The 14,696-nt window shown below is 29.4% G+C and overlaps 1 protein-coding gene across 7 annotated transcripts in view; it reads left to right on the top strand.

Annotated features, from left to right (window-relative positions):
- Positions 1-14,398, top strand: part of LOC105850714 (SCL-interrupting locus protein) — a 70,920-nt gene extending 56,522 nt beyond the window's left edge. For all 7 annotated transcript variants that reach the window (XM_065788831.1, XM_065788830.1, XM_065788833.1 and 4 more), the window contains 6 exons: positions 895-1,017; positions 1,336-1,529; positions 1,797-2,047; positions 3,520-3,641; positions 13,342-13,568; positions 13,845-14,398. In XM_065788831.1, the coding sequence (XP_065644903.1) occupies positions 895-1,017; positions 1,336-1,529; positions 1,797-2,047; positions 3,520-3,641; positions 13,342-13,568; positions 13,845-14,277 (1,350 nt within the window). In that variant the 3' untranslated portion in view covers positions 14,278-14,398. The remainder of the gene's footprint in view (positions 1-894; positions 1,018-1,335; positions 1,530-1,796; positions 2,048-3,519; positions 3,642-13,341; positions 13,569-13,844) is intronic.
- The last annotated feature ends 298 nt before the right edge of the window (positions 14,399-14,696 follow it).

The following is a 14,696-nucleotide window of genomic DNA, read 5'->3' as shown; positions in this document are numbered from 1 at the left end:
GATAATAAAAACATGTGGTTCAAAACATGAGTACAATTGTTTAATTGTTATTTTTAGTTTATGCAATCATGAAAACCTTGAAAGGAAAAAAAACCACATTGTTTTAAAAGTTTATTGTTCATTGTTTTAAGTTACATGAGTTTTTATTTAGAAACTTTTTCATTAAAATATCTTCAAATATATATGTTATGTTTATGATAATGTTACTGTTTATGTTTATGACAATCTAATAGTGTTATGTTACATTATTTTGTTTATGACAAATAATAAAAAATTACCTGATGATAAAATGATGAAAAATATTTAATGAAGTATCTGTATATTTAAATGTAATCAACATTAAAAAATTTCATTTTTTAAATAAAGAAAGTTAAGCCATAGTAAAATAATTTTATTTCATTACTTCTTTTGTCCCACTTTTTAAAAATTTTTAAAAAGAAATTTGTTTGTTTTTTTAAAAATAAAAATAGTTCAAATCTGAAATTGCGTTTTTTTCATGTCAATCATAAAAAAAAAATTTTTGATACTTAAATTTTTTGCTTTATTCAAAAACTGTAGTTACATTCAGTTGCTGAGGTTGCATGTAGTTGCTGAAGTTACATGTAGTGGCTTAGGTTACATGTAGTTACTGTGGTTATATGTAAAAACAGTTAGTTAAGACTTTATTCGAAATTTATTTGAAATTATATTTTTAAAAAATTTGTTAAAATTGTGAAATTCTTCAGGTAACTACTGCAAGATCGACCAGTTTTACCTAAAATATGAAGCATATAAAAAAATATCAAGCATATAACCAAAATATTAGTAAAAAGTACTCTTAATGAAAACAGTCATTGGATTAGGGAACTCTTGAATTTTTTAAGCAAACAAAATAATTTTTTTTTATTATTTTAGCTAACTTTATTTTTGAACAATGAAAAATCACAAAAAGTTGCTGAAAAAAACAACAGTGTCGATGAAACAATTAAAGCTGTCCAGATAAAACAACAAGAACAATTGGATGATTTACAAAAAAAGGTATTTGATATTTTTACAAATTATAAATACCAATCAAGTAATAGTAAACTTTGTTCTAATATCCATTCATAACCAAATAACATTTATTTGTCAAAATTTTTAAAATTTTATCAAAGGTATTAAACTTTTAATAATTATTTTAAAATTTAAATAATTTAATAGAGTTTTTATTTCAAACATGAAAATATATATGACTATTTTAAAAATTTATGGTAGGTACCAAAACAAATTTTTTAAATTTATTTTCATAGAATCGCCTTCGATACCAAATCAAGTATGCATAGTTTTTTAAACTTTTTAATTTTTTTTTTTTTTTAGCTGCAACTGTTTTTAGATTCAGCTTTATCTAAATCTACTAGTTCTATAGAAAATATCGGTGTCCAATGCAATATGGTGTCACCTGAAAAAATATCAACTGCAACAAATACAGGAAGTAGTTTACTGTGTGAAGAAGCTACAACCACTAATAATACAAAGAAAAATATTTGTCCACACTGCTGCAGTTGTTCAAGGTATTTTTGGTTTTTTTCATATAACTTAAGTAGAAAATATTTTCTCATTTGCATATAACTTAATTAGAAAATAATTTCTCATTTGCTGATAACTTAAGTAGAAAATATTTTCTCATTTGCTGATAAAAATTGATAAAAATTTCTGCTGATAAAAATTTCTTATTTGATGTTTATTTATTTATATTTGATGTTTATTTATTTATTCTTATTTGATTCGGGAAAATGATTCTGTGCAGGTAGTGGTATTCATTTTTCTCTTTTATTAAGAAAAAAAGGTTTGCGACATTCACACTCAATTGGCAAAAGAAATTCATTACAGAATAATGATTCAATTTTTTTATCCGCTGATTTATCTGATCTTAAAAAAGATGATATACAAATAGCTTTAAATAATACAGGCACTTCTGGTGTGACACTTGCATCCTCCTTGCAGGCAGTAGATCTCCCTGTATTTGATGATGGTCAAGATAGCTGTGTTTCTCAAAATAGTGACGAGTGGAATCGAAGTCCGATGCTAGGTTAGACTTATTTTGTTTTCTTTTTATCAATACTTAATACTAATATAGTTGCTGTAGTAAATTAAATTATTATGCTTATATGTAAGCTATTATGAATGGTGTCTTGATAAATATAATCATCTTGGGCAGGTATTAACTGCATCCAGCTACTGTCTTATAGATGGCCTTCTATTTGTTTGTGCCTCCTTGATAGTGGCTATGCAGCTCTTCCTGTTATATCCCAATGAATGAATGGCTTTAAAACTCAGTGTAATGGTTCTGAGAACAACTAGTAGTATGATTTCTGGAGCTCTGTGGTAGCTAAGGAGAGGCTGGTTCCATCAACAACTGTAAAATATCATAGTATTAAGAGTGTAATGCTGCACATTGGTGATATCTCTGTTTGTGCTTTTAGTGTAGATTATCAAGGCTAAATAAGGAGCCCTTAGAAAGGACTTAATTACCAAAAGGTTAATTAGCAAGACTGAGGCAATTACATTGTTTATTTCTAGGTGTGGCCTGCTTTATCTATAATTGAGTCAAGTTTTTTAACTTAAAACATGACCAAAGTACTCAAAAGTATTAAACACAAATAACCATCACCTAACTGTTTCAATCTTTTACAAATATTTGTGGTCTTTATAACTTTTTATTAGTTGAATCGTGCAAAATTTACCAGACTTACTTGCTTTATTTAAATTTGACTGTTTTCTCTTCAGATCTCAGTGTTGATAGATATCTTTTAATTTGAAAAAACTTTAACAGTCACATTTTGGCTAGGGCATATACTTACACATCAATTTGTCTATTTGTTGAATCAATCAGGTTTGAATCCTCTGACAATTTTTATGTGTTTTTGTTAAGCACCTCTTCACTCAATCAACTTTCTCTTTGTTCTTTATTGTTTTACTTCTTCTCAAGACTGCGCTCTTTTTGATTTCTGACTAAATTGACCAAGTCCTTATCCCTCAGCCAATTATTGCTACTTATTGGTGACTTTAGTGTTCATCATACTGAATGGCTTGGCTCTAATGACTGACCCTGCTAGAAGTAAAGCTCATAACTTTTGTATTTCTCAATCTCTTAACTTTGTGACTCTTTTTCCTAACAACCCTAATCACTTAACATCTCTTCTTGATTTGTGTCTTTGACTGTAGCTTGTGTTCAGTTACTCTCATAATTCTTCATGATATCTGCAATCTTTCATCTTTCTACTGATTGGCTTCTCACATAACCTCCTGGATCTATGAGTTTTTTAATTGTATTTTTTGATTATGATTTTTCTTAATAAATTTTTGTAATTTGACTGAAAAAATATTAGTTTACAATTTTTTTAAGTTACTTTGCTATCATTCTTTTAACATTCTTTATTCAGAAAATACTGTTAAAAGTGATATCTTGATTGCAAAATACACACAAAAAAATTATTTTCTGCAATTTTGATATTTTTTTATTTATTTTTATCATTATTCGAATAGTTTTGTTTTCGGTAGGTGAAAGTGCTAGTATGTTAATAGATCAACAGAACCAATTAAATGCTGTTAAAAAGCAAGTGGATAATGTAATAGAGAATGATACAGCAAGTTATAATAATCACTTTTACTCACAAATGATGGTATGCTTTATTTTTTTTGTTGTTAATTTTATTTATTTTTTGCTGTTATTATTATTATTATTATTGCTGTTGTGTTATTACTATTGCTATTATTAGTTTTGCTTTTCTTGTTATCGTTATTATTGAAATGGCTATTTATGTTTTGGTTATTATTGTTTATTAAAGTACTAACTCAATTCTTGCACCTTGTATACCAAGGCAAGAAACAAAGCTGAAGTAGCAGCCTTGTTTACAAAGGCTTGTTAGGAAGTTAAAAGTAGGTAGCAACCTTAAGTGGCAACCTTTTTTTATCATGTACTTCATAGTTGCTTATGTGAGGGTTGAAAAAAGAAAAAGAAATAAATAAAAATAAGTATCTTTTTTTATTTAGTTGTCTTACCTTGGATAGTAAATATATTTAAAAAATTATAGTATTGAAATATATATATTTAAATATAAAAAATATTCTTTTTTTATAGAATTATTGCTTGTATTTTAGATTTTGTTTAAAAGGTTTTAATGTAAAAGTTTAAGGTTATCAATTAGAACAGTGTTTAGAAAGTTCAGTATTTTACAAATTCAATTTGTAAAATAAATTCAATTTGTAAAATAAACTCCAGATCCTTTTTCCTTATTCAAAAAATGAGCTTGCTCCAAGTTCATTAAAAATAGAATTCCAACTTTTTTTCTTTATTTTAAACTTATTTTTTAGTTGTAAGTTATTTGTAATTACATATGCCACCTTTAGGACCAAATTGGAACAAATTTGTTATTTAGCTTAGAGCAAGGCTTTCTTTGACATGTTATGTGTATGTCTGTCTCATTTACTTTATACACCTATTATAATATATTAATTTTAGCTGTATGAACCTATTGTAATATATTATATTTTGATCTATTCAATGGTTCTTTTATCTTTGCTCGAACAGTAAGCTGCGGTTGTAGCATACATAATATTTCCAAGTGTTGATGTAATGTTTCCAATCATTGATCAAATTAATAATACATAGTTTTAAATTTTTTTTTCAAATAATATTCTGGTCTTTAGGAAATCCCAATTTCACCAAATTTATAAATTATGGTTTATTTATGACTATATTTGAAGGTTTTTTTCCTAAAAACAAAATTTACAACAAGTTGATCTAAACCTTTTTGTTTTGATTTCAAATGCTCATTTCTCTATCTGTTTCATAATTCTTTTCATCTATCTGTTTCATATTTCTTTTCATCTATCTGTTTCATATTTCTTTTCATCTATCTGTTTCATATTTCTTTTCATCTATCTGTTTCATATTTCTTTTCATCTATCTGTTTCATATTTCTTTTCATCTATCTGTTTCATATTTCTTTTCATCTATCTGTTTCATATTTCTTTTCATCTATCTGTTTCATATTTCTTTTCATCTATCTTCATATTTCTTTAGAATAGATAGCACCATCAAAATGAGAGCAACATTTTTTTAATGGGTGGTTTCTCTAAAAAATGAAAAACAAAAAGTTTAAATTTTATTTGAATAAATTTATTGACTATTGTTTAACAAATTATTTTAAACTTTAACAAATTAAAAAAGTTGTGGTCTTTATTTAACATGATGTAATTATTGAAACTACATATGGTATGGTACAATGGTGCTACACAAGTACATATGGTGGTGGTACAATGGTGCTACAAAAGTACATATAGAGGTGGTACATTAGTATTAAAATGGTGTAGTTATTGAAAATACATACTTATCAAATACATATTTATCAACTATGTTTAATTGTTAAAGTAACATCAATTTTATAAAATTTTCCTTTTTGCATGTATAAGACACAATAGTATGCATTTCATTTCATACATAATTTAAAGTAAATTTACATAAACTCAAAATTGTAAGAAACACCAATATTTATTTAGCTTAACACATTGTTTTCAGTTAGATGATGTACTTTTAGTTGCACTTATTTCTTTACCTGAAGGGCTACACAAAACACATTTTGCATTCATATTATTGCCATTTTTTTCCATTGAAAAAAAAAATAACTCTAAACCACTCCAAGCCAAATATTCAATAGAGAGAAAAAACAAACATTACAGTTGCATAGAATTAAGCCTTATTACTTTAGCTATGTATTAAAATTAAGTACTAAAGTTAGGGTGTAAGTTATCAAACTTAAGTTACTTTAAAAATCCTAACCTAATGTCAATGTGATATAAAATAGATAAAAAAGAACAGGGTCATTCCATGCCAAATTTTTATGTGGATCATTTCAGATTTTGCTGAAATTTTTTGATTTTGTGCATATATACAAAAAAATGTTTTGAATGTTTTGAATGCATGTTTTGAAAATTTCAGAAAAATATCTAATATACAATAGCAATTATGCTATCGGTACTTTTAAAAAAACTGTTAAAAAAATTTTAAATATTCCCAAAAGATTAACTTTAAAAGGCAGGTAAATTTTCCATATAAGCAACCTAAAATTAATCGTTTGTCTTTTGATAATTAAAAAGTATAAATGTTCATAACCTTACAACCCTAATAGATAGAATTTTTAGCAAAAAATATGCAAAATGTTTTGCAAATTGTAAATCAATGTGATGAAAAAGGTTTACATAAGTTTCAAATACAACGTATAATGCTATTTAAGTATATAAAGTATATTGCTGTTTAAAGTATTTAAAGATATTTAAAAACAGTAAAAATTACTTCAAATTACAGTTAAAAATTACTTTAAATTACAGTTAAAAAGTAGTTTTTTAATTAAAGTAATATTTAGTTAATAAGATTCTAAAAAGTGATTAAAATAACAAACAAAATTATTATATTTTAAAGATAATTAAAATTCTCAAATAAGAAACTAATTTTATTGGCTTCTATAAAGGTCAATATGATAAAATGTTTCTCTGTTAGACTGGACTTTAAGCTTTGCATGAAGTAAAAAAATTTTTTCAATCATTGTCAGGTCAGGTTATCCTGCTACTGTTAACATGCGGTAGTGGTGTAGTGGTAAGAGCGCTCGCTTTGTAAGCGAGAGGTGCCGAGTTCGACTCCCACCACGTCCCTGGAAGTACCGCGCTCAACTTAGTTTCTCCGCGCAGCGGCCTTGCTCGGCAAGGTTTGTGTTTCGGAGTTAAAGAGTTGAGAGAGGGTTGCACCACGAATAATAACTAAAAAATAAAATAACACAAAAAAATGAGTAGCTTCCCCGACTGTAGTGGCCCCCCTCGGGCCTTGGGGAGGCGAATAATCTAAAAAAAAAAAAAAAAAAAAAAAACCAGTACAATCTGCCCATATCCTGCTGCCTTGTAGGATATGCCTTTTTAGGCAAAGGCTAGGAGATGCCAACTCCAACTTAAAACACCCACTGCCTTGGGGCTCTTGGTTGAGTAAAGGCAAGAGATGGTGTCTCGATAAAAATACTCATCTTGGGCAGATGTTAAATGCATCCGGCTACTGTCTTCTAGAAGGCCTCCTAGGCAAAGACTTAAGAGGTAAACAGATTCTATCTGTTAACCAACCTCGCACCCCTTCTTCATCTATTAGTCTGGCGCAGATGTATTTTTAATACATTGTTTCCAGTTAAGGATGTTGAATGCTGGATCTTCTTGACTCAATGCATGGGTTTTGCTTGTGTCTCTGTTTTTATGACTAGGCAACTCATTCTATTATCTCCTAATGAGGGTACAGCTCTTAAACTCAGTTTTATGGTTCTGAGGCCGGCTGGTAGTCAGGTTTCCCAAACTCCGTGGTAGCTCTCAGAGATTTACATCAACAGCTGAAAAATATCAAAGTATTAACAGTGCCATGCTGCGCATGGATGGTGTCCCTGTTTGTACTTTTGGTGTGCATTGTCAAGGCCACATTTGGAGCCCTTTGTTACAGCTTAGGGTTTATTAATAGTAATGAGGCAATTGCTTGGGCTATTAAACAGTGTACTGAATACTGTCTATACTTTGAGTCAAGTTCTTTAACAAATTTAAAAATGAATAAAGTACCAAAAACTATAAAACACAAAAAACCATCATCATCACCAAGTTCTCTAAACCTATTATTCACTAATATTCGTGGTCTTCGAAGTAACTTTTCTTCTGTTGAGTCTTATCTCTTGCAAAGTTCACCAGATCTACTGGCTCTTTGTGAGACTAATTTGAGTTCAGCTGTCTTATCTTGTGATCTTAGTGTTGATGGTTATCTTCCTTTAATTTGTAAAGACTCCAATAGCCACATGCTTGGTCTTGGCATTTACATTCGTAACAATTCACCCATTTGTTGGGAAACTAGGTTTGAATCACTGACTATTCTTTTATGTACTTTCATTTAGCACCTTCACTCTATCGCCTTTCTCTTTGTTCTATATCGCTCTCTTTCGTCTCAAGACTGCACTCTTTTTGATATTGTTTCTGATCATATTGATCAAGCCCTCTCTCTTTATTCATCAGCTAATATTGTTGTTGTCAGTGACTTTAATGCTCATCACACTGAATGGCTTGGCTCTAGTGTCAGTGACTCTGCAGGCATTAAAGCTCACAACTTTTGCCTTTCTCAATCCCTAACTCAAGTAGTCAACTTTCCAACTCACTTTCCAGACAACCCGAATCATTACCTTCTCTACTCGGCTTATGTCTTGTTTTTGATCTTAGTTAGTGCTAAGTTTCTCTACATTCACCCTTAGGTGCTTCTGATCACAGTTTGATCACTCTAAAACTATTATCTCATTCTTCTTCATCATCTGAATCCCCCTATCATTGTACCTCTTTCAACTACCTTAAAGCTGACTGGGACTCTTTCCGTGATTTTCTTCATGATGGCCTTTGGGTAGAAATCTTTCATCTTCCTGTTGAAAAATGTGCTTCTTACATAACTTCGTGGATTCAGGCTGGCATGGAATCTTTTATTCCCTCTTGACAATTCCAGGTCAAGCCTCACTCTTCTCCATGGTATTCCTCACATTGTGCTGCTACAATTGTCGATTGAAACCATTAATTCTATATTTATCAGCAAAACAATTCTCCAGAAAGTAGACGTCTGTTTACTACTGCTAAAAACCATGGTAAAAAGGTTTTGTCTAACGCCAAAGCCCGCTATTTTCAGGTCATGAAATTTTGTATTTCATCACAAAAATTAGGCTTTCGTGACTTCTGGAGAATCTTTAATTGTGTCAATAATAAGGGCAAATCTGTTATTCCACCTCTCTTGTATGGTTCAGACTTTGTCAGCTCACCTTAAGACAAAGCTGAATTATTTGCTAAGAACTTTTCATTAATATCATCTTTTGACTCCACTAGTTGCATTCTTCCTGATATAGCTGTCAAACAAGTTGATCCATTGCTTGACACTCATCTCACTCCAACATCTATATCTAAAGTGATTTCCTGCTTAGACTCTTCTACAGCTTGTGGCCCGAACAGCATACCTGTTATAGTCTTGCAGAAGTGTTCTCTGGAGCTATCGTCTATACTTTCAAAACTATTCAACAAGTGCTTATCAGAGTCTTGTTTTCCAGCCTGGTGGAAAGCAGGATCTGTTATCCCTATCTTCAAAAATTCTGGAGAGCGATCTGATTCGTCTAACTACCGTCCCATTAGTCTTCTTCCTATCATAAGCAAGGTTTTTGAATCTTTAATTAACAAACAATTAATCTCTCATCTTGAATCTAATAACTTACTTTCTGATCATCAATATGGATTTCGATCTTCTCGTTCTACAGCTGATTTGCTAACAGTAATAACCAATAGGTTTTATCTTGCATTAGATAAAGGTGGAGAGGTTAAGGCCATCACTCTTGACATTTCTAAAGCATTTAATAAAATTTGGCATGCTGGTCTTTTCCTTTAGCTTTTTTCTTATGGTGTATCTGGTAACATCTTTAAGATTATTGAATAATATTTCTTCTTTCAGTGTTTAAGTAAAGAAAAAGTTTTTTTTGCATATTTTTACTATTACTAATAACTAGATTTACTGTATTTTATAAAATAGTTTCTGTGTATTAAAATACTTAGATATAAGATAGAAGATTGTGAGGCGTTTTAAATATTTTTTTTTTTTTTTTTTAATTCATAATAAGTTTCCAATCGTAGTGTAAAAGTTGTCTTCAATGGACAGTGCTCTTCTTTTTTTTCTGTAACTTCAGGGATTCCTCAAGGTTCAATCCTTGGCCCTATACTCTTTTTAATTTACATTAACGATCTTACAGATATTCTGACACCTAAGGTGGCATTGTTCGCTGATGATACTACCATTTATTCTTGTCATGATAAGAAGATAACACTCTCTGATTTCTATTAGATTAAATTAGATTTATAGAGATAGAGAATAGATAACTATTCTCTATCTCTATAAATCTCAAATCTGGCCTTGTATGGAATACTGTTGCCATATCTGAGGCAGGTATTCTAATGGTGTGCTTTCTCTTTTAGACAGGGTGCAAAAACGCATTGTAAACATAGTTGGACCTACTCTAGCAGCCAATCTCTAATCATTATCACAAGGTTGTAATGTTGCTTCTCTTTCTCTTTTCTAAAAATACTATAATGGGCACTGCTCTAAAGAGCTAGCGTCTCTTTTGCCATCTACTAAAATTCATTCTCATGTTACTCCTTTTTCTGTGACTGTTCCTAAGTGCTCTAAAAACTCTTATTCCTCTAGCTTTTTTTCTCGAACATCAGTTCTTTGGAATTCGCTTCCTTTATCTTGCTTTCCTGATTCATATAATTTGCAATCCTTTAAGTCGTCCGTCAATCGTTATCTACAATCTTCATCTTTTCTCATCCAGTAACTTCCAACTCTAAGTAGTGGTTGCTTACAGCCTTGTTGGAAGCAAAGATGTTTAAAAAAAAAAATTTATCACAGTTACCCAACTCAGATAATCTCTGCATGGCCATGTGAATTCGCTACATAAAGAAAACTCTTTCATAAATTTAATATGAAGATCTTGATGCTCCTCTGAAATACTAAGAGTATTTACTTAATACCATTGAGCGTCATAAATGCAGACTGTATATGATCTTGTTGTATGACAAAATTTTATTATTATAAAATCAGCAGTTAGAAACATACACATAGGAAATGCCATCAAATGAAACTGTTCTTATTTTTTAAAAGATAATCAACATTGGTATAGAACTGTGTGCTGGTTTCGTGTCACAGGTATTGTAGAAGATGAATGTTATCTCTCTTCCAAATTGAAACTTCTAATATGTTTTTCTGTAGAAACTTTTTCAATAAAAATAAATGATATTTCTTTGAACACACCATCTGTACATTTTGCCTAATGTGTCAAGTCTGACTCGGGCAACAAGACATTTTTCTGGTCCTTCATTAATATTATCCAACAACAAGAGCTTTTACTATGTTGCAAAAAAGTGAAAACTCTGCAGTTGAAATCTTGTTTATGGTAGCATAAGTGATAATATTTTTGTAATTTTTTTAATGTGATGCAGTTTTTCAAATTGGTAAAGCAATTTGTTTTCAAGGAATCTAGGAACAGCATTTGGTCCATGATGTTCTGAAACATGGAACAGATGCTGTTTGTTACTTTATAACACAGTAACTCTGATTATCAAGTTTTTTATCTTTTAGAAAATAAACAACAAAGAGGTGAAAAGTTGCCTGGCTGCTATTTCAGTAGACACCTTTCACTGCATCTTGTATTAGAAAACTTTCGTTTTTTGTAAAGTCAAGGAAAAGCTAAATCTTGTTTTACTTTTAAATTAGTATTTAAATGTTGGAAGTAGGTGGCTTGACTTTTTGATATAAAATGATGCTCTCATAAATTGTTTAACTGTTCACAAGCCAATTTTATAAAATCATCTAAAGGTATAAGTTGCTGGGCTAAAGTATATTCGAAATTTGATTTTTGTCATTGATTAAAATTAACTTCACAAACTTTATTTTTGTCAAACTAATTTCCAATATAATCAGACAAAACCTAAGACATTTATGACAGTATGCAGCAAACAAACTCTATTTTCAATATTACAAACCATTAATTTCAATAAGCTTTTGTAATCAGCTATTTCTGAAATTTTCTATACAAGAAATACAAGAAACTTTACATTTTGATTGTACTGATAAACACAAACTTCATACAGACCAAAAGCACAACCCACAGAAATGCTAAAATAAGGTCTAAAATTTTTTAAATCTTTTTTAAGATGATCATGTTTTTTTCAAACTCAATATGAAGTTCATAATGGCTAAAAGAAGTCGTTTGAAACCCTTGAATATTCATTGCATCGATATTATTGAACAACCTCTGTGATTATCTATTTGTTTAGTTTTCTACTTAATTTTGGAGAAGGTTTTGATAATATTATTTGTTTTCTTAATTTTCTGGCTTGTGTTACAGATCTTTTTGAAGATTTCCTTTTTGTCCAGCTTATTGTCCAACTCTCCAACTTGTCCAACTTATTGCCCAACTCTCTGGAGTAAGTGTAAGAAGAAATTAAACCAAAATCTCTACCATATGACTAAAAACTTAAAGGAAATTTATAAAGTAAAAGTTAGTAATTACTAAATATTATTTAACATTTATTTATCACCAAAGGTGTTAGTTTAAATATTAAAACTTACTTTTCACTTTTTTTGAGTGCGTGTTGAAAAGATTAAAACAATACTTTGATGTTCATTCTCATACCTCAATAAATAAACTTTCTGGAGGTAATTACAAATAACTTTTATGGGATTTACTTTGCCTCTCAAACAAAGAAGCTCTTGGTTTAAGTTAAACTGTTCTTTAAAACATTATTTTTTTTTTAGATTTGCTAAATTTAATAAGATAGCATTGTTCATTTAAGGCTTTACCAATACAAAAAAGAGAGCGCTCAGGCTACTTGTTAATAATAAGTTTTCCGGCTACTCATTAATAATTAGCTCTCAGGCTACTCATTAATAATAAGTTCTGAAACAATAAAAATTTATTTGGTAAAATTTAGTGAACAAATAATTTTTTCAAAAAAAAATAAAGTTTTTTTACCAAAAATTTGCCTGAGACTATCTTTTGGGATTATAAATAATGAACATTCTTTGATCAATGCATGAAAGAGATTTTTAGAGAAAAAGAAAAAAAGTGATGCTTTCTTAAATTCTTTGTATCAGGGATCAATTAAAAAAAAAAAACTTTATTTGACTCACTTATAAATTTTGAATGCAGCTCTCTAATCAGCAGAATTTTTTTGAAATGTTTATCCATCACGTGTAGATCAACAGGCAATGAGATTTGTATTAATTTTTTAATTTAATTTTTAAGATAAGGCTCTTTAAAATCCCAAAATATTTCTATTCTAAAACAAAAATATCAATTTTAGTCCGCTAATATGGAAAAAGCTAAAATGCCAGATTTTAAATTTTTTTTAAGCATTTTTTTTCTATATAATATTAAATTAATTGGAGCATAAAACTAACTTGTTCATTATTAGTTTTATTATTGAATTAAACTTTAATTTTTGTTAAAGTATACAAGAAGTCAGACTTAATGTCTACTAACTTATTTTCTTGAAATTTATGTTCTAAACATATAAATTTTCTATAACTCTTCGGGGCGATTACAGAAAATACATTTAAATAAAATTTATTAGTGTTTAAATGTGCACGCAAGTTTTTTGCTTATTTCTGTTTCTGTTTCCGGGTACGATCTGTTCCCGACTACTTAAGACTTTATATCGATGCATTTTTAAGTGCTCACTTTATGAACATATTCGTTTCATATAAAATTTAACTAATCAAATATTTTTTAGGAACACGTTAAACAAATGATGTGTGCTCAAAATATCTCAGTATCATCAAGTAATTCAGATGACGCATCTGATTCGAATAAGGTTTTATTATCGACGACATCTCCGAAAGTTAACATGGTAAAAACAGTGACATCTTCGAGTATTGATACGATTAAATTAGCAACACCTACAAATAATACAGTAAAGTTAGCTACAGAAGCTCAATTGCAGAAGATCATTAATCAACCGTGAGTAACTTAGTTTATTTACCATTTGTGTTCTAAGTATCCAGAGATCTATTTTAACGATTATATTTATATCGTAACTAAGTAACTACAATTAATTTTATATTGTATTAATATTATATATTTTTTCTCTTTATTTAGTGTCTTTTTTTTGTGACATTTGTATTAGTGCCATTGGTATTCATGTATTTTAATTAAAAGTTTCATTTTAATGCGTTGCAGCACGTTGCGACGTCTATTATTATTGTTTCATTTATTTTATTGGTATACCTTGTTTAGTTTCGAAGTTCGGATGCAATCTATATCAACAGGCGCAGTGTACAATCACCCTAAAATTAACTATCATTCGATGTCTGTAGACGAAACACTAAGCGAATATTCACAAAATAATATTGATGTCATAGCTGCAAAGTATCTTCCTGTAACGGACTTACGTGCTGAACTACGCAACAAAACGGTAACTTTTGAAGGTGTTGTAGAAAGTAACACAACAAGTGTTAATTTTTCATGCAATATGAGTATAGCTTCTAAAAGATACCTCCAAAGATATCAACTCAATGATGAAAAAAATGGCGATTTCATAACTAAACCGATTGTTAGACCTTCAGTTGATGCGAACGAAACAGTTAGTCGGGAAATTAAGAAATCCCGCGATGGTAAAGAAAATATATTAGACATGAAAAAGATAAGAAATCTTCCAAAATTAATTTGATAAATTTAAGAATTTTTTGTGCAGCTTAAAAACTTTTTACAAAAATTTGATAAAAGAATATAAAGTAAAAGATTGTGATAAAAATTGCTTTGTGTTATGTGAATTAAATTATTTTTTTAAATATTTTATATTAAATTTTGTTGCTCACCACTGCCACCGTAGTCATATTTATTTCTGTTTTAATAATAGTTAGACTGCATCCATTTTTGGTGCTATTATTACCCTGACGATCGCTAGTGAAAAATGAATTTTGAAACAAAAAATATATTCTTTTTAAAAATAAGTGTAAAGAAATCCAAGCTCCAGGATGAGTACTAAACGAACGTAAAAAAAATAATGCAGATTATAAGTTCTTCTAATAAAACATATTGCCCGATGTACTTGTTCTACTTGAGGGTAGTACAACGAAGGAAGTAAAA

Source organism: Hydra vulgaris, chromosome 01, assembly GCF_038396675.1.
Source record: "Hydra vulgaris chromosome 01, alternate assembly HydraT2T_AEP".
Classification (NCBI taxonomy): Eukaryota; Metazoa; Cnidaria; class Hydrozoa; order Anthoathecata; family Hydridae; genus Hydra; species Hydra vulgaris.
Note: the sequence above shows the minus strand (reverse complement) of the source record. Positions and strands in the feature narration are given on the sequence as shown.